We start from the raw sequence: 25,688 nt of genomic DNA on the forward strand, positions 1-25,688 counted from the left end.
AAAAAGGGATTTGTGATAATGTGGTACTGTATGAGTGTGAGACAATGTGTGCGTGTGGTTTCTTCATCCTGAAAAGTAATTGTTACTAATCAATCGAAAGGAGCCGTAGTCGACTGACAACCTTTTAGTATTTTTTATTAAATATTTTAGATTTTTTGATATTTCTTTTATCATTCTTTCCAAAAGCAAAGAGGCCTAGAAGCGTGGCTAACGCTAATAGCACGCATACCATCAAGGCTAACTGCCTAAGAAAATGGGCAGAGGCACTGAAAGAGGATTTCACCCATCTAATGAACACACTAGACTAGACATAAAGATGTATGCATGCTTTTGCAGAGGACAAGAAACCTTCAGTCGACTACTTCAGACCTTAAGCACCCCCGCAGCCCAAATGGAATGAAAAATAAAAACAGTCGACTATCGGCAAATTTCGGCCAATCAAAGTAGACTATCCAAATCCTTAGTTGGGGACAGCCCTAGTAGTATGCAAGACGCACATATTTGCATGCGCACATACACACACAAACACACAATTCCACACACATACTTCAGTCATAAGCCATTGTTTCTGCTTCATGCCAATGTCCAGTAACTTGGTCTCATCCAGGATCTCTTCCAGGGTCAGATGGTGTGTATCCCCTCTCTGGTGCCTCGTCTGAGAAAGGGAGGGAGAGAAACAGTCTTTAACTCATTGGTGGCCAACACTTGAGCGCCAATAACGAGTAAACTCATTTTTGGATCCTGATCCTTTTCCTTTGATCCCCGTTCTAAACGATCATCCGGATCACTCTAGCCGTCCCTGGCTCATTTGCCTACGTTGGAATTGCAATGCCGATCAAATCTCACCAGGTGGCAGTATCGCCTACCTTTTAAACTCTGATAGAAAGGGATCAGTAGAGACAATGGCTGAACTGGACTGTCAAGACTCGCTCTGAGGGGGAGGAGCTCTTGCAGAGCAATCGCATGGAGATCTGCTCGCCTCAAAACCTATAGTTTCCCGTAAACACGTGTAATTACTAATTACATATAAATGCCGATGGGATCATTGGAATTATTCTTTTTGGAGTGCCTTCTGGCTAAGGTAAGGAGCCCCCCCAAGTCTATTTGACCGAACCTGAAACATGTTTCTGTAACGATCACAGTGTTCTATTATACCAGACCTAAACCAACGATCGTATTTTCGGGGTAAGACTACCCCCCTGCTCCCCCCTTGATGATTTTGTGAAGGCACATGTTACATGGTATATACCTTTGATTTGGGAGTATTTGGGGTTTCAGGGGATCAACCAGAACGATTTGGGCTTATTGCATATAACACGTTTTATCTCGCGATCTATGGAAAAAGACTGGATTATTTTGGAAATGGGCGATGTTTAGCGTGTAATAAACTACAAACTACAGTGTGTAGAAACACTCTTTTTTACATGTTGGACTAAAAATTGTGTGTCAAATGAGCCATACTATTGTCTCCATAGCTATAATATAGAATATACAATAGCTCCGCAAAGATTGTGAAATATCGTGAAAATGGTCAAGAAAAGCTGGCGCTAGTGAGTGCAGATGGGGAGAGCTTGTGGCCATCAATGAGTTAAAGAGTTGTGTATATTGTTTTTTTTTTTCTTTTTTTTCTTGGTCTTTTTCCCCCTCCATTTTCCTCCGATTTTCTCCCATCCCAATGTTAGTCGTATGCCAATTCCCAGTCCCTTCCTGGTCGCTGCGCACTTACCCCCCACAGTCAGATCATCTGGGAGAGTGGAGGCTACCACGTGCTTCCTCCGACACACGTCCAGCCAATCACCGCTTCTTTTCACCTGGCAGCGCGGATTCTCATTGAGAGGGCGTAGCGTGTGGGAGGACCACACTATCCCCCTCAAGTCCAATCCGCGCTTAGCAGGCGCCCCGACCGAACTGTAGGAGTCGCTGTTTACAACGACCCGGACCCACCCCGCCAGCTTCTCCCACCCTCTAATACAGCCAATTGTATTAGTGCAGACGGCCAGCCAAGCTGGTGACAACCCCGGAGCTGTGAGCTGGATTCGAACAGGCGAATCCAGCTCACAGCTCCGGGGCTGGTGACGAACGCAATCTCCGCTCGGCCACCTAACCGCCTGTGTATATTGTTTTCTGAAAAAAAAGTATAAAAGAAAACCACCCCTTGCTCTCCTTTGTTGCACAGCGCATGCACATGTGGGCTATCAGTATCAGCAAATTCAAATAGCAAATTCATCCACACATGGATGATAGGTTGATGATAGGCTCTTACGATAGGCTCTTACCGGTACCACACCGGTATAGTGATAAACCTAGCTTAAATCTAACTCCTGGCCACGCTAACAGAGAGGTATAGTGATAAACCTATCTTAAATCTAACTCCTGGTCACGCTAACAGAGAGGTATAGTGATGAACCTAGCTTAAATCTATCTCCTGGTCACGCTAACAGAGAGGTCGCTTCTTATCAAAGAAATCGATGTGTACATTGACCCAGAAAAGACCAACAGAGAGGGTTTCTGAACTTAAAACCAGGAAGTACACATGCAGAGAGATTTTTTTTTATAAGAAGCCACCGCTTTGTTAGCATGCCCAGGAGATAATTATGGGTAGGGTTCTTCATATAATTCTATAAATAACAATTTTACCATTATAGTGCAAAAAAATATGTTCCTCCTGCCTCATTACTGTGGTCCTTTTATTTAAAATGTAAGTGCTTTTGTTTTCAGGTTTGTATCTTTTATAATGAACCAACTGAGAAAGTGTGTAAATCACTAATGGAACAAAAACAACAAACTGTGTGTGTGTGTGTGCGCTTGTAGTGCTCCTTGAATGAGATCATCACAACACACCATTGCATTAACACAATGTCTGCCACGCAGTTTGACCATCTTATACCTCTCTCTGCCAGTGCTGTAAGCCTATGGAGTCGCTCACCTTCTTTGCAGGGCTATAACTTTTTAAATATTATAGCTATATCGACATTACTATGGCCCATCGTTCCGGATGTGGGAACGTTATATTTTCCCATTCATACATTGTCGTGTTAATACAGTCATGAATATAAGTATGTTTTTAGAGTGTTCTGCAGTAATTCCTAGAACGCGAGTTATAGGCCCTGACGCATATTATACATAATCGATTGGCGTTTCGTTCCTATACACGCTATATTAAAAATTCCAAATGCATATGATCGGTATACATTATGCTCCATCATGTGTGAAGGAAAGGGGGGGGGGGGGGTCGTTTATGATTCCTTGATGGTCAGTAACGGCTTTCTTTAGTACGACATCATACGTTGATCAGATGGATTGCAATAAAATAAATGGACAATCGAGCTGGAATTAACGTTAGATTCCTCTTACCTGTGGCCGATGAGTCTGGAGAAAAAATATTCCAATTATTTGATTTCCATCTGCTAGATCCGTTTTCCGTTTGTACGACACAATAAACGCCAAAAGCATATCGATTCTTGAGTCTCGAAAGCGATCCAATGCACTAGAGTGTTTGTCTGGATCCACATAACAAGAGAGCTCTGCCTGGAAAATGTTCGCCGATGCACAGAACGCACCATCCGGTTGAGAGTGGAGTGCAACTCGCCCGAAATCCACCAGGCGGCAGTATTGATCCGTTGCAATATCCGACAGAGTCCAGAGTCTCCCGGAGCCTTGCTGGCTGAATTATTAATGGCAATAGCGAATAAAGGAAATAACGATCATAAAAACGAGTTAACTCGTTTCTGGCGCTCAATGCATGGCGGCCAATAATGAATATACTAGTTAATGGCGCAGTAACGGTTAATCAGGAGTACAAGAAACTCTGCATACCTTTGTTTCACAATGAAAAGAGCTTTAGAAATTAAATGAATTATTATTATTGTAAATAACCCCATGAAAGGTTTATTATTTTTATGGGTAATTACCTGCTTCATATTTGTGATGTTACTGGTTTCAGTGTGTGCCGTTGGGCCATTTATAGAAATCTATGCCAATTAGTTCATGTATATCCACAACTTTTTTTATAAGAATTGAGAGGCCTACTACGGTATTTGTATATGTGGCCTTTATTTTGAAAACAGTGTTGTGACGCAACCTTGTTTAAGTTTGCGCTTTTGACAGTGAAATGTTCGGTTCAACTTAGCTCGTAGGAAAGACTCTAATCAAAAAGGTTTAATTGACCAGTATGAGGCCATCGCTCTTACGATAGGACTTTGATTGTTTATAGAAGAGGAATGTAATACCATGCAAAACGAGAAATAAACAGTGATTTTACCAGCAGTAAGTTGCAAGCCACTTTCATACGGGGAACCGTGACAATTATTAGTATTATCTTATTTGCATATTGTCTCGTTATTAGATAGATATAGGTTGATACTTTATTGATCCCCGGAGGGAAATTTAAGTAGACAGTATTTAAGTATTGAAAAACGTCCTAATAGTGGGCTACTCACCTAATGCATGGCTGACATTTGTTAGAAGTGTCCGTGTCCCCATCAATCATCACTGCCAGATCCGACTTAATTTAATCGACTATGGTCTCTTATCATCTCTTCACATCGGACGTGGTTGTCATAAGATGGACTGATATCTGCTCCGTTCTTCTTGCAGAGCAAAATTAGCGGCTTAAACTTATTGAAAGGAAGTTCTTCTTTGGCGATGCAATAGGCCACATACAGTTTCGTTTCGATTGTTCGCTAGGAATTATGGGATTTGGTGTTGGATGTATGGACTCTACGCAGACGGAGACATGGTCTTTAATCGCACGATAGACTACAACTGCCAAGTAGAATAGCGTGGCCCAGATTCACTTCACACGCAAATATTTTGTTCACACACAGGCTATCGCACGGGGGCTACGCAGTAAATTCATTCATCGCAGACTTTTTCATAGCAGCACCGCAACATTATGTCGCACTGTACAGCCCTGGTTGTAGGCTAATGTTTTAAAAAATTTTTATCCAATTTGTATGGATTAATTTAGGAGTGAAATGCAAATGAAAGGGTTGAAAATCACTAATCGCAAGGTTGCCCCCAAATATTATTATCCACTCGCACAGGCTATATTTAGGCTCAATATGCGATGTCCTCGTCGCACTGTACAGCCCTGATGTATACACATTTTAATTTTAATTTTAAATGGCAAACATTTTAAAATGGTGGGACCGAGCCATGCTCGTTACTACATTCTGAGTCACTATCCTAATCTCTGCTGTGCTTTTGTGCCCAACAGCCACCTGGCAGTGTAACCGGCACCCTTCAAAACTCTATTAACATCCAAGAGTATAGAGTGCAATAAAAACATCTTTATCACACGTTCAGAGCAAATGTGTCCATGCTGTGGGCTTTGCAGCAGCTAGATGAGTCAATGAGCTGCTGTGAGAGCCTGGCAGGGCTTCTGCAGAGCCACAGGTAAGCAAGCCGTTTACATGCAAAAGAGAGATGGGACCAAATGTTAAGTGAGCGATTAATTGTCTCAACACAATAGAAAACAAGAGGGCTTTTAATCAAAGGGTTTTTGTCGTGATAGGATGATGCTCAAGAGACATTGTTGAAAGAGCTTCAAAGAACCAGTACAATGATGTTAAAAATGTGAATTCATTTTTATTACCAACTTTCTTGGCAATAAATGGACAGAATATGCGTCACGGTCAGGTAATAATAACTTTATTTGTAGCGCCAGGGGAGAAGGTAAGACACCAAGGTGTTGGAATAAGCAACTGAAAACGGTACCATTCGGGTCTGTATCTCACTTCTGATAATCTTCATTGTAATTGGTTCATGGTACAAATTCAATATAACTATTGATATCGATAACATTAGCTAGCTTTTTTTGTTGTTGCTTTTCCCCCTGTTGTACCGAACTTGTACCAAGAGAGGTGGGGGGGGGTCATGATATATTCCGGCCAATACGGGTAATAACTGGTTGGGAGTCTTACCTTCATGTAGTTGACTATCTTGGCCAGGCAGCCAAACTTGTAGCCAGAGCTACCGGTCAGAGCCTTCAGGTTAAAGTTGCCATTAGACTCTATGGAGACAAGAAGAGGGGAAAGGTAACAGTGTGTTAGCGTTGAGATTAATTGATAAGTGTTTTCTGTGAGAGGGATGCAGCTGCCAATAGGTATGGACTTTTCCACTGGTGTGTGCTGAGAGACTTGTTTGTGGTGAAGTGATCTCATGTAGCCAAACAGCAACACAGGCATGAGTTTGTTTATTTCACCAGCATCACAAGCCAAAGTCATACAACAATTAAAGATCCACGGAAAAACGGCATGATTTGATCACCCAAATGCAACAGACCTTTGGAGTGGGGTGGGAGGCCGATTTGACTGACTGAGGTACCCGCGCATTGAAGGGCACGATTCAAAATCTAAATGTATTCGGACATTTCTCTGGGGGGGCATGTGTGAAGAGAGTCGTCACTCAGAGTGGATATGTTTTTAAGGAAGAGAAAACAATAGATTTATTTATAATAATGATTTCTGTGATGATTATTTTGACATAGAGGTAAATAGATGAGAAGTAGGTACCGTACATACATACAAAAGTGGTAGAATGGAGGAAAACATACATTAATAGGTGATGCACCAAAAATTCCCTAATGTAACAGTTGCAGTATATAAAGGCAATCTGATAAGAGTCTTCTGAAGCCCAGCCAGCCAGTCCCAGTCTCAGCTGGAGGCCAGTCAAGATGCTGCAGCCGACACTGTGCTGTGCCTGGGGCCTGGGCTGGAGGCCAGCCAATCATAACTGCCGGTTGGCATCAACTCGTGAATGATTCATGCCGTGGGCGGGAGCTGCTGTTACTTATGGGGCGGGACATTAGATTTATGAGACTGAGAGGGCAGTTAGCCAATGATGCAGACGCAGACCCTCGAAAACAGCCAATGACAGCAACTGAGGCCTGTGACTTGTTGGGCTGAGATGGTAAGGGCAGCAAGGAGTGGCAAAGAGAGAGAGAGAGAGAGAGAGAGAGAGGTTGAAGAGGAAAAGAGAGGTTGAAAAGGAATAGAGAGCAAGCGTGGGGGAGGGAGCGAGCGGAAGAAAAAGAGCAGTAGGTGGAACGGTAGAGAGATAGAGCATCTTTTGACTTGCATCCTCTTGAGATCGACACAGTCACAAACACAGGTGAGTCTGCATATTTCTCAGACAGACTGTGCATGCGTGTGTTCAGTAGATGAGACCCCATACTATGAGATTAACTACAGTCTGTCTACATACTGTGTGTGTGTGTTTTTTGGTGAGTAATCAAGCATTTGGATGGTAGATAATACAGCTCTGCTTGAAGTACATCTTCAGTATTCTTGGACACATTTTGTTTAAAGGATGAGTGAGAATTTCAAGCAAGGAAGAAACCATCCTAAAATGTAGCGCTTAAAGATCCAATCAGTGATCCAAATATAAACAATTTGGTAGGCCCCACATCCAAGAACGAAGACATGTTTTTCATTCTCTAGTTCAGGGAGGGGCAACTGGCGGCCAGCGGGCCGCATGCGGCCCTCACCGACGTGCCATGCGGCCCCAGGCCAATATTTATAAAAAAAAAAAAAAAAAAAAAAAAAAAAATTATAATATTTTTTTATTTTGTATTCGACTAAGAAGAGTTGGCAGTCGACTATGGCTCCTTTCGATCGATTAGTCGACTATTTGACTAATAGGGGTCAGCCCTAGTGTGGACATATGAAACGCTGTTGAAAGTGCCGTGCAGCAATATGGGGGTTTTGATAAACTGTCGGCTGTTGTTACCGATGGAGCACCGGCAATGAAAGGAAGACGCACAGGATTCGCCGGGCTTCTAAGGCAGAGTGGCATTGAGTGTGCAATGCTGCACTGCATTATACATCAGGTAAGTTCGCTAACATAATTTCCATCTATTGTGGGTCACTAATAATGACCAATGCGAGTCGAGTGTATAGTCAAATTATATGCGAGAGTCGTTAAATCGTTTATTTTTTTGTATCTGATATAGGAGGCTCTCTGTGCCAAGAAGCTTGACTACTACTACAGCCATGTTATGGATTTGGTTACCAAGGTTACCAATCTAATTCGTGGAGGCAACAGGTCACTAAACCATAGAAAGTTTGTCTCCTTTTTGGAAGAGATGGACACTGATTATGGCGACTTGCAGCTACACACAGAAATCCGATGGCTGAGCCGTCAGGAAGTACAGGAGCAACATTGAAACACTGCAAATGCAATTCAATGATCGGTTTGAAGATTTCAACGGCATGCAGTCACAGATAGCGCTGTTTGCCGGCCCCCTCACCGCTACGGTGTCAGAGCAGCCCCCACCGTTGCAGCTTGAACTGTGCGAGCTACAGTCAGATCCTTTTTTTCAAGCAAAGAGAAATGAGAGGGGAATTTCGTTTTGGAAACTGCTACCTGAGCCCCGCTTCCCACTCCTCAGGGACTTTGCCCTCTCTATGGCCAGTATGTTTGGGAGCACATACATATGTCAGAGCAATTTCTCAAACATGAAGCACATCAAGTCAAAGGAGAGAAACAGGCTGTCGGATGAAACATTATTTCATCTGATGCAGATTGCATGCACAAACATTGAAGTTGACATTCCTGCTATTGTGCGCCAACAAGAGAGACCACAAGTGTCTCATTAACTCTTTCAGTGCCACTCACGAGAAATTCGTGTTTTTTTATAGGTGGTTGCTAGCCACTCACGAGATTTCTCGGAATTATTATAATTTTTTTTTTTTGCGATCTGAAAAATTATTGCATCACCCGAGCCTACCCGAGTATTGCCGAGCTGCGCCGGTGATCACTGTGGAAAAAAGCGCCCCCTGTCGTCTCCCAGATGACATAAGTGATTTTGGAATGGACTCAATGAAAATGAATGGGGAAAAAAATCCGGTACTCCACATTTTCCAGTTCACTGATCCAGCCGGGGTTACTAGAGTTCATTCTGGAGCTTCAGATCCCCGCGGATCATGGAGATCCACTGTGTCGCGTTGGATCCATACACGTATCGATTTTTTCGAATGGTGATCAGGAATTGGAATATACCAGTTGGATACCATCTGATGTCAGGTAAGGACTCTATGTTATCAGTGGTAGGATAATCAGAGTAAGTTTGATGAAGTTATAAGCTGTTTTGTGAAATGTCTTCTTTCGGTTTCAATGTAAAACTCCGAGAGGAAATCAACGAGGCGATTATCCGCGCGCGGCCGTAATGTGCGTGCGTGCACGTATAATATTGATCATCTAGCGTTTATTTGAAAACGATTCATAAAAAGGCCGACGAATATCAACGTTGTGGAATATTCCACTAAAAGATGATTTTCATAGAATGCTCCAGAATGAGCTGTTTTTTATATCAAAACGGGGGCTTTTCTAACTGCTCTGAAACGGCAACGACGCGATAAAAAAAACAATCTGCCTTCACAGCACTGTCTGGAAAATAGTCTTTCGATAATGCGATGGGCAGATTAGACACATAGCCATAATTTAAAACATAGATTAGGCGATATTAACGTTAACATTGGCGCGGATGGTGGCATTCAAGCGGTAAAATGGAAAACCAGGCGTGGCACTGAAAGAGTTAAAGACAGGGGGGGAGGAGATGATGAAGAGGTGTAGAGGGGGGGGGGAAGGAGATGATGAAGAGGTGTAGAGAGGGGGGAAGAGATGATGAAGAGGTGTAGAGAGGGGGGGGGGGGGGATGATGGAGAGGTGTAGAGAGGGGACCATTATTATTATTATTATTATTATTATTATTATTATTATTATTATTATTATTATTATTATTATTATTATTATTATTATTATTATTATAACCATTATTGACCCACTGTGGGCGAGGGTGAATGTCATGCCAGTTTGATAAAGGGTCAATGGGAGGCATGTAGTATTGCACTTTACTTTACTTGCACTTTACTTGTTTACTTTTGTAGTGTTCAGATAACACTAATAACACAAACACAAAGCAGCATTCCTGCTTCATTTCACTACAACAGTAAATCAAAAGTGCAATAATAAATGATTTTGTTAAATGTATACACTTTTATCCTGCTACTAAACAAAACATTCCTGAGTGCTTCATATCCATAACATGCATTTCAGTGTTATAATGTTTTGTTTAGTAGCAGGATAAAAGTTTATACATTTAACAAAATCATTTATTATTGCACTTTTGATTTACTGTTGTAGTGAAATGCAGCAGGAATGCTGCTTTGTGTTTGTTGAGCAGTGGGCTTTAAGTTCATACATTTATTTTATTAGAAGCCTTAATTATAATTGATCATTTTTGTATATATTTGGGGTTACACAGCAATACTTTAAAATTCAGCTGTTTATAAATTCATACAGTTGAAATTGCATTACTAAATGCATTTGAAATGGAATAAAAACAAAGTTACAACAAATTATAATTGTTTATATACCTTGTTGTGACTATTAGGGCTATTTGAGTGATGGGGTACTACTGGCGGGACTGCCGATAAACAATGCGGCCCCCCAGATTGATTGTGGACATTTTGTGGCCCTCACCATATACAAAGTTGCCCACCCCTGCTCTAGTTGAACTGACTGAGCCAGTACAGAAGCTAACACTAGACTAACGGGTACATTTCAGTTTGCTGTATTCTGTGGCCGTAAACATTTGTTTACATTGGTAATGTTTGTGAACGCTGGATTAAAACACACCTATATTCTGACTTGCATTGGGTTGAGGAGGTTCCAAAAGGCTTATACAAACTAAACTCTTCAAGAATTAATTTGAATATATCCCACGGTAATATAGTCAAATCAAGTATGGACCAACGGTCATATGCTGTACCAAGGCTAGATGCTGTACCATAGGCTAGAGTGAGACTACTATAAGATAGATAGGCTATCAGGTCTAATAACGAAGGGCAACAGTCCGGAATAGAGATTTCTTAGTGCAATATTTAGAGCAGGGGTGAGCTTTTCAACCGAGGGTTCAAATAAAGATGGATCTCACTGTCTATAGACTCCCTCTTGCCTGAATACAAAGCATCAGTATTATATCTGCGTGTGTGTTTCTCGTCTCTCCATTTGTAGAGATGCCCGACTGGACACAAACTGCCGCTCTCTGGAGAAATCAATACAGGATTGACAGCTGAGAGGAGCCAGCCCGAGAGACATTAGGGGGCGGGGCGGGGGAGTGTGTGTGTGTATGAGCCCCTGTGCTGCCAGACAGCAGTCTGTGGTCCTATAGCCCCTTAACACTTTCAGAGCCCTTGCTTAACCTTGATTTACCGGTTGAATGCCCACCATCCACTTCAATGTTAGCGTTAAAAACGCCTAATCTATGTTTTAAATTATGGCTATGTGTCTAATCTGCCCGTCGCTTATCAATGACAACATTGTCGAAGCGGATTGTTTTTTTATCGGTTTATTTTCGTTTTATAGCATTTTGAAAAGCCCTCGTTTTCAAGGAAAATATAAAGATTCCATGATAAAAGTAATTCACTGGAATATTCTAGAATACACAAAAACGTTGTAATTTTTCGGCCTATTTATGAATAGTTTTCAAATAAACGCTAGATTATGTGTACGTATGCACGCTAGAGACGCAAGCTGAAAATCGATTCTCTTATTTCCTCATCAGCGATCGCGCACACACACACACAGGGCAAACGCTGATATCTCAGCTAATACAACTCTTATTATCCCAAGACTGGTAAAATAGATTCCTTACCTCAGATCAGATGTTCTCCAAAAAGATCATTCCAATTCCTGATCGCCATTCCAAATATCGATCACGCTTATTGATTGAGTATTGGCTACTGTGAATATATATTCCAGGCTGATTCCCGTCCCGCGATGACTTCCATGTTAAGCATACAGCTTGCCAGCTCAAGGAACCAACTGGCTCCGCCTCTACATATCTACAGATCCCAGGTCAGTATAAGCGACTGACCTGCAGTTACACAGGGATAGACGATAGGGGGCGCTTTTTTCCATTCTGAGCTCCTAGAGGAGCTGCTGTACCAACGGGAGACTCTGTTGATGAAATATGAAATCAGATCGCTAATAAACAAATAAAACGATATTTGTCGTTGTGGGCACTCAGTGGGGGGCCTAATAAAACGAGTTATGTTGCCCGTGGCACTGAAAGTGTTAAGGAGAGGGCACGGGGCGGGGCTTGCTTTGGGCTAAAATAACAGATGCTGTAGGGGAGACAATCTGCCCTTCTGTGTGTAGATGGTAGGAGGGAGGGAGGTACAGGCTGCAAGGCAAGGCCAGTCAGACAAAGTGGGTGTAAGAGAGGTTGTCGTCATGGTGATGGGTTGAACTGAAGTTGAGATTAGGGGCTGGGTTTAGGATGTGTGGCTGCCTCGACGGATGAGGTGGGCTAGGTTACAGGGGGAGGATGAGGAGAATGGACAGCCTACATACAAACACACAAACACACAACCCCCAACGGATACAGGCACTTTGCTCCCATAAACCAATTACCAGTTGACTGAAAATATGTCTAAGTGTGTGAGCATTTTTCCCATCTTACCTGGCTTGTAGTAAGTATTTGTCTAATGCTTACATCTTACCTAGGCTATATACACAGAAGGATGTTAGGCGTGTTGATCATCAAACTATGCCACTCACACACACAGTAAAGTTGAATTGATTTGATAATTTCTCTCAACCTAAGCAGCACATGCTGAAGCAGCATGCAATATGAGCCACTGGTGCAGGCAGGAAAGGAAGGAGCGAGGAGGATACCCTGTTCCACTGAAAACAATGGGAACCAATGTGCTGGGAATGCTTGGTGTACTGTGAACCTTATAGGCTCTCAAGCTTTACCACCTCAAAAAAACTAAAATGTTCAGCCTCGTTACTGCTGTTGTTTCAGCATCGAGTTCTTTAACTGTGCGGCGACGGGATCCGTTCCGTCTCTTCGCGGTCCAGACTGAGTGAGACCAGAAATGTATCGGTCCCAGGCTCAAACATCTGTCCAAACAAGAAGTAAACTAACCATATTATTTCCCCTTAACATATTGAATAAATAATATAACATATTTAATTGTTTATTTATTCACGGTGTCCATGCTTAGCAACCAGAGAGTTTACAAGAAAACCCAACCATATTACCATACCTTGCTAGACTATGGCTAAGCCCGTTCGGCTTAAAGCCAGTCGCAAGGTAAACAAACAGGTCTCTGGTATCACATTTCTTGGTGATGTGGATACATCAGTGTGAAGTGGATACCCCAGTTGCAATTACACAAGGAGCGCTCACCTATCTCAGCATGTGACAAACGCAAACAACAAGACGCTCTTGTTGGATAGTCTGACCCCTGACCCCTGTGACTGCATCCTACATGCATCCCTGATCCCACACACCAATACAGACCACAATGAGTGCGTGTGTGTACCCCACATATCAATCTTGAGAAATAAGCATTTCAGGGTCAGACTAGTGTGGAGAGAAGCACCTAACAGGTACGCCCGTCGCATCTATGCCTTCTACAACGCTGTTCGGTTTCCGGGTTTCTCTGATTGGCCGCTGAAGCACGGCCCCCAAGTGACGCGCGAACAGCCAGCCTTCACCGAGCTATAGTTCTAAACTTCTAACCAACTCGATGGAGATCAACCCCGAGGTTGGAAAATCACTTAGATTTCGTAAATATTTACCCGTTTCTCATACGGTTAACGATTCAGAAACAATCATTGCTCATCTCAGTGTGTTTATGTTGTTGCAGATGCTCAACAAGGTGGGTTTGATACGCAGTCATGGCGGCGAAAGTGTCTTTATTATTTAGTTAACGTTATCATTAGCAGGTAAGTTATGAAGTCATTGTTTATCATAAAACCAACAGCATGACTGGCTCGTCTATTCTGTGCTAGATCAAGACACTATTTCAATAATGGATGACGGTGAAAGCATACACGCCACAGAGAACAGTTAGTACTCTGTAGATATAACGTCAGCTAGCGAGGTTGCACACCTATATCTTCTACTTTCATGAATTGTTTTCTACTCCTACTCTGATTTAAAAAGATAATTCCACACCCTCATCCATTATTGAAATAGTGTCTTGATCTAGCACAGAATATACGAGCCAGTCATGCTGTTGGTTTTATGATAAACAATGACTTCATAACTTACCTGCTAATGATAACGTTAACTAAATAATAAAGACACTTTCGCCGCCATGACTGCGTATCAAACCCACCTTGTTGAGCATCTGCAACGACATAAACACACTGAGATGAGCAATGATTGTTTCTGAATCGTTAACCGTATGATAAACGGGTAAATATTTACGAAATCCAAGTGATTTTCCAACCTCTGGGTTGATCTCCATCGAGTTGGTTAGAACTATAGCTCGGTGAAGGCTGGCTGTTCGCGCGTCACTTGGGGGGGCGTGCTTCAGCGGCCAATCAGAGGAATCCGGAAACCAAACCGCGTTGTAGAAGGCATAGACGCATCCCCGTCTCTCCAGTGTAGTCAAGCAAACTGGGTCAGCTCAGCAGCCCCTCAGCGTAGCCCCTCACCCTGGGGAGTCGTGTGTAAGTGTGTTACAGAGGGGAGGCCTGCCAGAGAGAAGCAGCTCTCCGCTGTAATGAGTAACGAGGCAGTGTGGCGAACATGTTTTCTGTACCCATAATAAGATGTTCCTAAAAGCATTATGGAAGCCGTCTTGACCCTTTCACTACCACAACAAAAGGTTAACCCTTTCACTACCACTACAGAGGGCTAACCCTTCCTCTACCACACTACAGAAGGTTAACCCTTTCACTACCACACTACAGACTGTTAACTGAGGGGGGGGGGGGGGGGACATCGCAGTGTATTTTTCAAGTGTCGCAAATGAAGCAATGGAGTGAGTGCTCATCTCATCACAGAGCTGGACCGGACGTGCACACTTTTCACTTCTTACCATCTTGCCGTGATAACGCATTGTTCGCAGTGTGCCATTGTGCATCTTGACATTGAGATGACAGATCTAAGCTAAGGGTATATGGCATTTTTCATACTGGCAACTATCATAGCCAGTGGAGTAGAAATGTAATTTCATGATAAAGATATTCTCACAATATAATTTATAAAGCTGGAAAAAGGGGCTTTATCGTGATCAAGAAAGCCTGCTATCAAACTCCACACAGCCTCACCTGCTCTGATCCCAGTCTCTCAGTCCAAGAATGTTAGACAAATTCTTTCTTCAACACCCCCCCCCCCCCCTCTCTCTTCATGTAGAGCTCACAGCCTCCATGACCACCAATGCGGTAATTTAAAGAGCTATTTCGTAGATTTCTTACCTAAATGCTACGGTTCTCAATAATCAGGTAACAAAACAACAGCTTATTTTCCTATTCTAAAAATCAGTTTGGCTGGTAAACTAGTGAGAGTGACCGGTGCATTTTGGCTAGGCTCCTGTTGGGGCTGCCAGAGATTATCATAGCAAAAATCATAATCACGATTATTTTATATTGAAATCATGATTACTCAAAGGCTGCCTTTCTGTACTTTTCTACAAGTTACCAAAGACATGCGCTGTGGCTCCCTCCTCCCTCTCAACATGAGCTGAAACTACTGTTTGGGCTGTGAAAGAAGGGTGCGCTACATTTACAACACAAGACTAAATGAGAGCAATATGGAATGCAACACAATAATCATGTATCTCGATTATCTTGTTTTCATGATCATGGGAAGCCAAAGCCACAATTCAAATTGAAACCCTGAAATGGCCCCAACTCCAGTTGAACTACACACTATAGAATCCTCTCCTGCTGCAGGTACTAACAATTTCCTCCTTCATTTCTCCATCCTACTCAGAAACCATGACAAACATAACCACCACGCTCCCGGGCGATCTCTCTGCGCGCCCCCGACCTAGACCTGCTCTCCCGGGTGTCCCTGCTGGTCCAGGAGTTCTACCCCTTTCACGACGGCTGGAACGTGGCATGCTTCGTCATTCTCCTCCTCTTCATCCTCACCATGCTGTCGCTAGCTGCCCTGGCCGTGCTGTATGAGTTGCTGGACTGCGGGTGCTGTGCCAAGGGAAAGACCCATCGGCAGCTGCAGGAGGAAGGGCCCGGGAGATGCAGTAAACTAATGAGCAGCTTCAGCCACTCACCGCACTCAGAGGTGGTGTAGGGGAAGGAAGCGGAGAAAGTGGGGATTCAATGTTGAACTGGCCTACATCATAGGCTTTGAACTTGCTCCCCTATGAACTGAACTGTTTTTTAAGATGCCCGACAGTGTCCATAGTCCTGCTCGACAGTGTCCGTAGTACTGCTCGACACAGCGTCCGTACTGCTCGACACAGTGCCCGTAGTACTGCTCAACACAGCGTCCGTACTACTGCTCGACACAGTGCCCGTAGTACTGCTTGACACAGTGCCCGTAGTACTGCTCGACACAGTGCCCGTAGTACTGCTCGACACAGTGCCCGTAGTACTGCTCGACACAGTGCCCGTAGTACTGCTCGACACAGTGCCCGTAGTACTGCTCGACACAGTGCCCGTAGTACTGCTCGACACAGTGCCCGTAGTACTGCTCGACCGCTTGCAGATAATAAGATGTGGAGGACAGAAGAGGGGAGGGAAGTGGGTGGGAGAAGAGTATGTTACATGATGAGGGACCGAAGGAGGTGCTCAGTGATTCAGGGTAAAACTAGTTGTTCTCATTTAGAAGAAAAACTTCACAACTCTACATTCACTAATAGGGCTGCTGCAATAATTATATGATGAATAAATCGGTCATCGTTTTATTTTCCCCTTAACATTTTTTTATTTTCCATATTCATTTTCAAATAATTTCTTTCTGCACATAGGTCAAAATTAATTGTCTGTCACCCACTAGGTCAGTACTTAAGATTCAGATCAATCTGCGTGTTAAATAACCTGAATCTTTCTCATGGTTCGGGCCGTGTGCACAAACACTTTTGAGGTTTACTAATGCTTGATTCCTGAGCTCTGATGTTATCATTGTGATGTTAATATTGATTTAGTTGCATTTATTCATAAGAAAACACAGTTGTGCCCCAATGATAAGTATAAGCATTCAATGAAGAAACCTAATCCCATTGTCAAGATAAAGTCTAATATGTCTATAGATACTTATACTATGAAACTACAAATGTATTACATGGCCCATAATGGCCCCAAGCAGCATTGCCAACTCTAACAGACCAGTGCCGGTAATCACAATTATTTGACAGATATTCATCATTATTTATGCAAATGTTATCTATTTATATTTTACTAGTCTATTTTAATGTATTTTCTGCTGTGAAGCACTTGAGTTGCAATTCCTAGCCTTTCTGACCTAAACCCTATCAGAACCAAACACCACACAGCTAAATAATCTGGCCTGAACACCACACAAGGCAATATTAAAAGGTATTAAATATAAATAATGAAAATACCAATAACAATACTGTGAAGTGTCACAGCCAACTAGTGACACTGGTTATTATGACATCCTGTTCTTATTTTAATTATATATGATTATGAGGAATGTCTGTATATTCTTCCTCCCACTTGTGTAAAAATTAAGGCTGTCAAAAAAAAAAAAAAAAAAAAAACTAGACTTCACTCAGGTGTATTATTGATGCTCTCATTGATACTATGTTTGTTTCTGAAGTGTGTGTGTGTGTGTGTGTGTGTGTGTGTGTGTGTGTGTGTGTGTGTGTGTGTGTGTGTGTGTGTGTGTGTGTGTGTGTGTGTGTGAGATATAGAGAGAGAGGGGGGTGAGAGAGATGAGGAAGGGGCAAAAGAGAAAAAGAGTTGGGAGAGTGTGTGTGTGAGGGAGAGAGGGGGGTGTGTGATTAATCAGCCCTTGTGTGTGTGAATGTAACAAGTTCCTAACGTTTTCTTTCCCCTATTATTTCATGCACGCTTTATTCATTGTTTTAAATTATTATTTTCTTTTAAGTTATTTTGTGCATCACTGTTTTTAATTTGATGCAAATTTGCAATGCATGAGGGTCATCCTTTTGTGTTAAATGGCTGCACAAAGCAAGCATTTGTTGACTCGCATGTTGATAAGAGTATTAAAACTTGGAACTTGAAAAAGATGTTTAAGGTAAAAAAAAAAATGAAAAAAAAAATGCGATTAATTTGCGATTAATCGCGAGTTAACTATGGACAATCATGCGATTAATCGAGTTAAATATTTTAATCGTTTGACAGCACTAGTAAAAATATATCCGTTTTAAATCTAGGCATATGTTACTGTATGCGTCTAGATGTGATAGGTATGTATATATATCTGTGTATATCTGTATATATATATATATATATATATATATATAAGCGTATAAGACTATTCATGCAGGAAGTGTATTCACTTCACTTTGTATTCACAAGTGTATACACAGGCCATTCTCTTCCATCTCAATACTGCAGGGCCTTTTCCTAGAACATGCAGTAAAGGAGTTAACCTTAAGAATGTGGCCTTAGAGACAGCACCGACAAGTCAGAATGAAAACAGCAGGTTGGCACATGTTAACCCTTGCCTGTCCTGCCTGCATAGAGTAAGACATATAACCAATGATTGGTACAGGTATAGGTATATATATACTATATACTATATATATATGTACTGTATTGTACATGTATGTGTATCTGTATATGTATGTGTTGGGCTATGTACTGTATATTACGGCAGTCTGCCTCGTCTTCTTATCTTACTGACTGGAGCCCAGAGGAATGTACGGAGCCTCTCTGCTCCAGAGGGACTTTCCACAATATCGTATTCTGTTCCAGCAAAAACGTTACAAGTACTTTTTCAAGTTACAATCCAGTGGAATAGACGGCAGCCAATGACAACTAGGAGGGGAGGAGAGTCAGTCCTGATGTGCGAGATGTTGATTGGCTAGTGAAATTACATCACTGTTTTTTGGACCAATGGCAAAGAGGTCCTGATATGATATAAAAATGACTGCTCCTACTTCGAGAGCTCAGAATTTCAGATTTTGCTTGCAGACACTTTCTTCTAGCGGCCGATACCGTAAGGAACAGAATCTGTCTATTTTTCAAAGTGGAGTCAACATGACAAAGCTTTGTTTTTTAGCTCATTTGCTCTTTTGCTCAAAATGACAAAGAGAGTTTTTTGCTATGAGACAGATTTTTCAGATGTTCAGATTTTACAGAGTAGCTGCGATGCAGGATTTTGCTATGGCAGGCACAAGCCGTGTTAGGCCTTTGCGATCTTAGAGATGAGATGTTTTGTATTATATAATCTTTTAAACTGTAATGGGCATTTCTATACAGTCCTTTTTTTGTAATTAAAAATAAAGATGACTTTCTATAATCCATTGAGTTCGATCACTGCTTTCTGCCAGCAATGTGCCACGATGCCGGCCGCGCCCTGATTTCCTATGGAAGGTGACTATTACAGATTGAATCAATTGACTGGTTAATGCTTTTCAGCTAAAAGTTATATATTATATATATATATATATATATATATATATATATATATGCTATGTACTGTATAAATACTATACATGGCAATGTTTGTTGTTTGCGGATTCCGGTACCACGGATCGATGGATCTGTCGGATTGACAGGAGGTACTGGGGCGTGCAAACAATGATTACGTGTTAGTACGCTAATGTTATATTATTAACAGTGGTAATACTTATTAAAAAAGTAGTAATACAACCAAGCTTTCAAATGAGCAGTATTACAAGCCCTTTCGTAAAATGATAATGATGATGATGATAATAATAATATTATTTTTATTACAGGCGATAATGGTTCTCCTAGACATACATTCGGTTTATTACAAACAAGAAGAGATTAACAACTCTTCATGCTTACATTTCATATCAACTGGATATAACTAGACCAGTGACTTGAAGTCATCTTGACAGAAATAGTAATTGACTCGAGAACTTGGCGAGTTTAGCACCTCGCTGGGGGATATCGAGCGGCCACAGGCTTCTATCTCGAGTAGATGATTGAGATAGATAGAGACTGCCTGTAGCTCTTAACAAATACCCACCCACTAGATGAAAGGATAGCCTTTAATTAGGCAACAATCTAAAATGTCTTTAGCTTAAGTCAAATGCTACAGTCTGTGCAAAGATTTGTTCTCAGATACATGTCAATACTCAGAAACGACTAATCAGTACTCCTTAACAGCACTTACAAATAAATAAGAAGTATTCCCAAAAGCAATTGTATTGTACACATAAAGGCATGTCTACAAGAGGATGAGAAGCCTACAAACAAGAAATATTGTTATGTAAAGTTTTGAAATGTGAACCAAGTCCTAGGTCCTCAGCGGGGGCCTAATGACCTCAATATCAGATAGAAACGTATATAGTTTAGGACAAGCCTAGACCTATATTTCCCTGTTACTTCACAACCTGCTAATGTTGTAGTCTTGTCAACATGTTTAGCATTGTAAGTAACATTATCTTATGAGGGGTGACACTTGAACACTGCACAGTGATGTAAGCAACCAACATGTCGTATATTGAGCACACTGTATTATTTCATATGCCTTAAAACAACATGCCTAATAAAATGGTTGTCAATGACCTGTGGTGTGTGCCATGTTTTCCATTGAAACAAGAAACAGACATTAAGTGTGGTACATACATGCACCTATCCAGTAACGGATGCCCAGTGCTAGCTAGACAACAGAAACAATGTTTAGTGCAATAGGGGAAGAAAACACTATTTTAGGACTACACTTGAACTAATCAACGCTACATCAGATTAAAAAAGAAAACGTAGGCCATATATAATGTAACGATATAATGCGTTTTTTTAACCATACAGCTGTAGGACAATATGAAAGAATATATATTTTCAGTTTTTGTGAAAATCATGGATGAACTTACAGAATTCAGCCCTAATGGATTACCATTAGGCTACATGATATTGGGGACCTACGGTAATAGAAAATGACACCCGCCTCTGTGATTTCACACTGGGTACATTTGTGTCAGACGATAATTTCACGACTAAATGTTGAAAAAGCTCAGAAGAGTAAAAATGTACATGCATTGCAGGGATGTCAGCTCATGATATTTTTGTGCGCTTCTCTATGAGTTATTAGGTTGGTAGCCATTATCAGCTTTATGTTTGCTACTTGATTAGATTCAAATGTATCATAATCGTACAGTACAACGAAAATAAGTTGGCATCTAACCAGAGTGCAAGGTAACAACAGTAAAGTGCATTAACAATATACAGTGTGATAATGGTATATATAAAAATTAAACTAGAGTAATGTGCTAATTATTATTTACAATAATAAGAGTAGATATGGGATATATATATATATATATATATAGATATAGTATACAGGAATATATGCAGATATATACAGTATAGTATGGTATTTATAGTATTAATGTACATGGCTATCATACATTAATTCAATCTTTATTTATACTTGATAAATACAGAGTAAAACACATTACAGTGTCGTCAAGATGTTAAATTCACAAGTGTCATAGTGCGTTAATAAATACAGAAACATCAGACAATCTGAACAATTAACACTTTGATCGCCGGGGTTAAATTCATAATTTACCATCCCTCGCCAGCCCTATTTAACATGGAGAAGTTCCCCTTCTTTGCAGGGCTATAACTTTTTTTAATTGTATTGCTAAATTGACATTACTATGGCCCATTCAACGTCCTATATCTATTGTTCAGGGTGTAGCAACGTTATACTTTTTCATTCACATATTCATACTAAAATACGGTCTAAAGTATAAGTATGTTTTTATTGTTTTCTGCAGCTTTCTCCAGAACTTGATTTATAGTCCCAAATGCATTATATTGATGATGAAATACAGTTTGATAGGAATATCCGATCCATTTCCAGGTTGTATAATAGTATATACGTCCAAATCATGTTGTTTATAGAGTTATTTGCAACCGATCGACATCCAATGTGTCAAGATGGAGTCCTGCTAACGATAGCGAGTGCCCGGACGAAATATGGGTGAGCACCACTTCATCTGCATCACTTCCTGTTTGGGCAATCGGCCGATCGGCCACCAGATGGCGCTCTTGAACCGTTGGAGAGTTGAGAGGGGCTCACCAGTACATATAATGTCTCCGGGGGAGAAATATGATTTCGATCACAGATTTTTGAAATATTGATATCAAAGACGCTGTCCCGCGTCTTCGGCAGAATAAGCATGGCGGGGAAAGACGCTGCCCAGCGTCTTCGGCGATTAAAGTGTTAAGGGCACATTTAAAAACACCAAAAAACAGAGGTAACAATTTTAAAACAATTACATATTGTGGTGACCTGATTGATCATCATGGTTCTAAACCGACCCATAGATACTAGAATGTCTAGTTTCAGAGTTTCCTGCAGGGTATTCCATGAGGTAGGGGCAAAGAAGCCAAAATCAGATCTACAAAGTTCAGTAGGAACTCTAGGCACTCCGAGTGTAAGTCAATCACTGGATTGTGTACGACAGGGTCCAGTGGTCCATTCGAATAAAGAAGTAATGTAATTTCACCAATGACCTCCTCATTGCCACCGACTCTGGTCACATCCTCGTGAATCTGTCTGCGGCCTTTGACACGGTCTCCCACTCCATTCTCCTCAACCGCCTCTCTGACCATCTGGGTGTCACTGGGATAGCTCTCACCTGGTTAGAGTCCTACCTTACTGACAGAAAACAGTCCCATCTCCATCAGTAACTCCAGCTCCACCGCTGCCGCAGTCAACCAAGGCGTGCCTCAGGGTTCCGTTCTTGGTCCACTCCTCTTCACTATCTACATGCTCCCCTCTCAGTCACATCATCCGGAAACACTGTCTCAATTTCCAGTTATCTCTTATGCTGATGACACTCAGCTCTACATCAGCACCTCAACCTCCACTCCTCTCCCCCCACAGCACCTCGTTAATTGCCTCCTCGACATCAAGGCCTGTATGTCATCCAACTGCCTTAAACTGTACAGCAAGTAGGGCTGAGCCCAAATTAGGGCTGGGCGATATGGAAAAAAATCATATCGCGATAACGATATGATAATGTTATCATATTTCTCGATATCGATAATTATCGAAATTGTTATAAGTATAATTTTTTATTTTTTTTTACAACATAATGTATGTTTATTTTGCAGCAATTCTTTGTCATTGCCGCCATCTTTAGTGTTACATCCCCTCACACTCCAGTTCTCAGGCTGCAGCTGGTTTAAAAGCGAAAGTAAACCGGCTTCTCTGCTGGCTGTGGCTCCAGGGGAGTTGAACAGTTCTGGCTCTGCTAGTTTATTTTCTATCTTTTGGCGCTTTTTTGGTGGACAAACCACCGCACATGTGCACCGTGACTCGTGACTGGAGTCTAGTTCTGCTAGCACACATAGCCTACTGTGTACAGACTGTATTTTAAATTAGAAAGCAAACAAAATAAATGGACAAGAGAAAAATAAATCTCAATTTGGTCAGTATTGTCATTTGGACAAGCAAAGCCATTACTTTAAGTTGCAGGCAAGAAAGACAAGTCTGTCCACTGTTTTAAAACTGCCCTGTTGCAGGTAAAAAAAATATATATATATATATATATATATATATATGTATAAAAAAAAAGTTTTTCGTTTTTTTTTCCGATATTCGATATCGATTATTAAAATATATCGCGATATTTATAGTTATCGTTATATCGCCCAGCCCTAGCCCAAATGTTCGAACCTTCGTTCGTTACGTTGGCATTCGAATTCTAAAATCAACATTTTCTTTTTTCTTTTTCTATTCATTCTGTTTAAACCAATGGGGTTTTTCTTCACATTTGCAGATAAAGATTAGGCTACACTAATATTATAGTATTAAAAGAAACTGATGAGTTATATTCATTAAAGAAAGTTGATTTAGTTGAGCTGGGGCTTCTCCCTGGTCTGGGGCTGGAAAGTTGATAAAAAAAAAGAATACTGATTTAATCAGATTAATCACTTTATTCACATTGAGGATTTAGGTTGAAGATAGTAAAAAAAAAAAAAAAAATGTATGGACCTAGGCGATCGGCGTCGTGTACTTGGGATCTTTCACCGCCAGTCTCATTGACCCACGGTAGGTAAGAGGAATATAACGTTATTTTCAACCCGATTGTGAGTTTCCTTTACTGATGATCGGGGAATTATAAACGACCCCCCCCCCCCCTTTCCTTCACGCATGATGAAGCATAACGTATACCGATCATATACAGTTTAATTTTTTAATATAGCGTGTATAGGGAAGAAACGGCAATCGATAATCTATATATGCGTTTAGGCCTATAACTAACGTTCTACGAATTACTGCAGAAAACGATAACATACTTATATTCTAGAAGGTATTTTTGTATGAATGTATGAATGAAAAAATATAACATTCCCACATTCTGAACGATAGATAATCGATGTTGAATGGGCCATAGTAATGTCAATATAGCAATACAATTTTAAAAGTTATACTTATAGCCCTGCAAAGAAGGTGAACCACTCCATAGACTTATAGCGCTGGCAGAGAGGGTACTTTGATGGGTACAATGGCTGGCAAGGAATGTGTTAACAGCAAGAAGACAGAGCTCATGGTTGTGGCCAAGCAGTCACTGCTCCGGAAGGTTGGAGATCTCCTTCTAGAAGTTGATGCTCCATCCTACTCCATCCACCCTTCCCCAGAAGTCCACAACCTGGGTGTCATACTGGACTCCACCCTCTCATTTCATTCACACATCAAATCAATAACTAAAATCAGCTTTTTTCCACCTCAAAAATATATCCAGACTCCGGCCATCTCTCCCTGACTCCGTAGTAGAGACACTCATCCACTCCTTTATCACCTCCCGTCTCTGGACTACTCTAATTCAGTCCTTCATGGCTACCCAGCAACAGTGTTGGGCAAGTTACTTTTAAAAAGTAACTAGTTACAGTTACTAGTTACTTCTTCCAAAAAGTAACTAAATTACTTACTCAGTTACAAATTATAAAAGTAACTAGTTACTTCAGAAAGTAACTATTGCGTTACTTTCAATTTTTTTTTTACATAAACAACATACACAAATCTAAACTATTTTAATGTTGCTGTGGGACAAAGTGAGACTAGCCTCCAATCAAATGGCATGTAGATATTATAATTACTATGTTTATATAGTGGATCATACAAATACAAACACAATAGATGTTTTGGAACTTTTGATATGTATTGCCCCTCAACAGGCCACAACTGGGCAACATTAAATTATGCTCGTTAAGCACTATACCAAAAATAAATAAAATATATACTGATTGATTGAACATTTTAATTAACAGATTGCAGAATTGGTACAATACAGTACGGCTCAATACACACAATTGTTAACACATTGACCGCCAAAAACGGCTTACGACGTGTTTGCTGGCCAAGCTAATTCTGCCAGACCACGCTGTACGACGTTATTGAGATCATATTTCATTTTTTCGCCATGGCATTCATAATTCCGCCACCCAGCCTCTGGTGATACAGTGAGAGCCTGCACAACAGTGCAACGCCTCAATACCGCCGCCTGGTGGATGATCGGGCGAGTTACAACCGGAAGTGGATCTGGTGATCTCGGTGCATCTGGGAAATCCGTCCGGCAGTCACATATCGTTGCGGGACTACAGACACACACTGGCGTGCATATGGATCGCTGCCATAACTCAATAATCGATATGATTTGGGCGTTTATTGCGCCATACAAACCGGAAATGGATCTAGTCGATCGACGTCAAATAAGTGGGATCTTTTTCCTCCAGTCTCATCTGCGAATGGTAAGAGGACAGTAACGTTACTTTCA

At 41.3% G+C, this 25,688-nt stretch overlaps 1 protein-coding gene across 1 annotated transcript in view; it reads right to left on the bottom strand.

The window, feature by feature from the left end:
* LOC311232002 (general transcription factor IIE subunit 2-like) overlaps window positions 1-25,688 on the bottom strand; it is a 49,328-nt gene that overhangs the window by 7,618 nt on the left and 16,022 nt on the right. Inside the window, exons 3-4 of the mRNA XM_084318658.1 lie at window positions 5,925-6,013; window positions 548-655 (exon numbers count right to left, since the gene is read on the bottom strand). Coding sequence (XP_084174784.1) covers window positions 548-655; window positions 5,925-6,013 — 197 coding nt within the window. The remainder of the gene's footprint in view (window positions 1-547; window positions 656-5,924; window positions 6,014-25,688) is intronic.

The sequence above is a fragment of the Notolepis coatsorum genome, assembly GCF_963971535.1.
Source record: "Notolepis coatsorum genome assembly, chromosome: 7".
In the NCBI taxonomy this organism is placed as follows: domain Eukaryota; kingdom Metazoa; phylum Chordata; class Actinopteri; order Aulopiformes; family Paralepididae; genus Notolepis; species Notolepis coatsorum.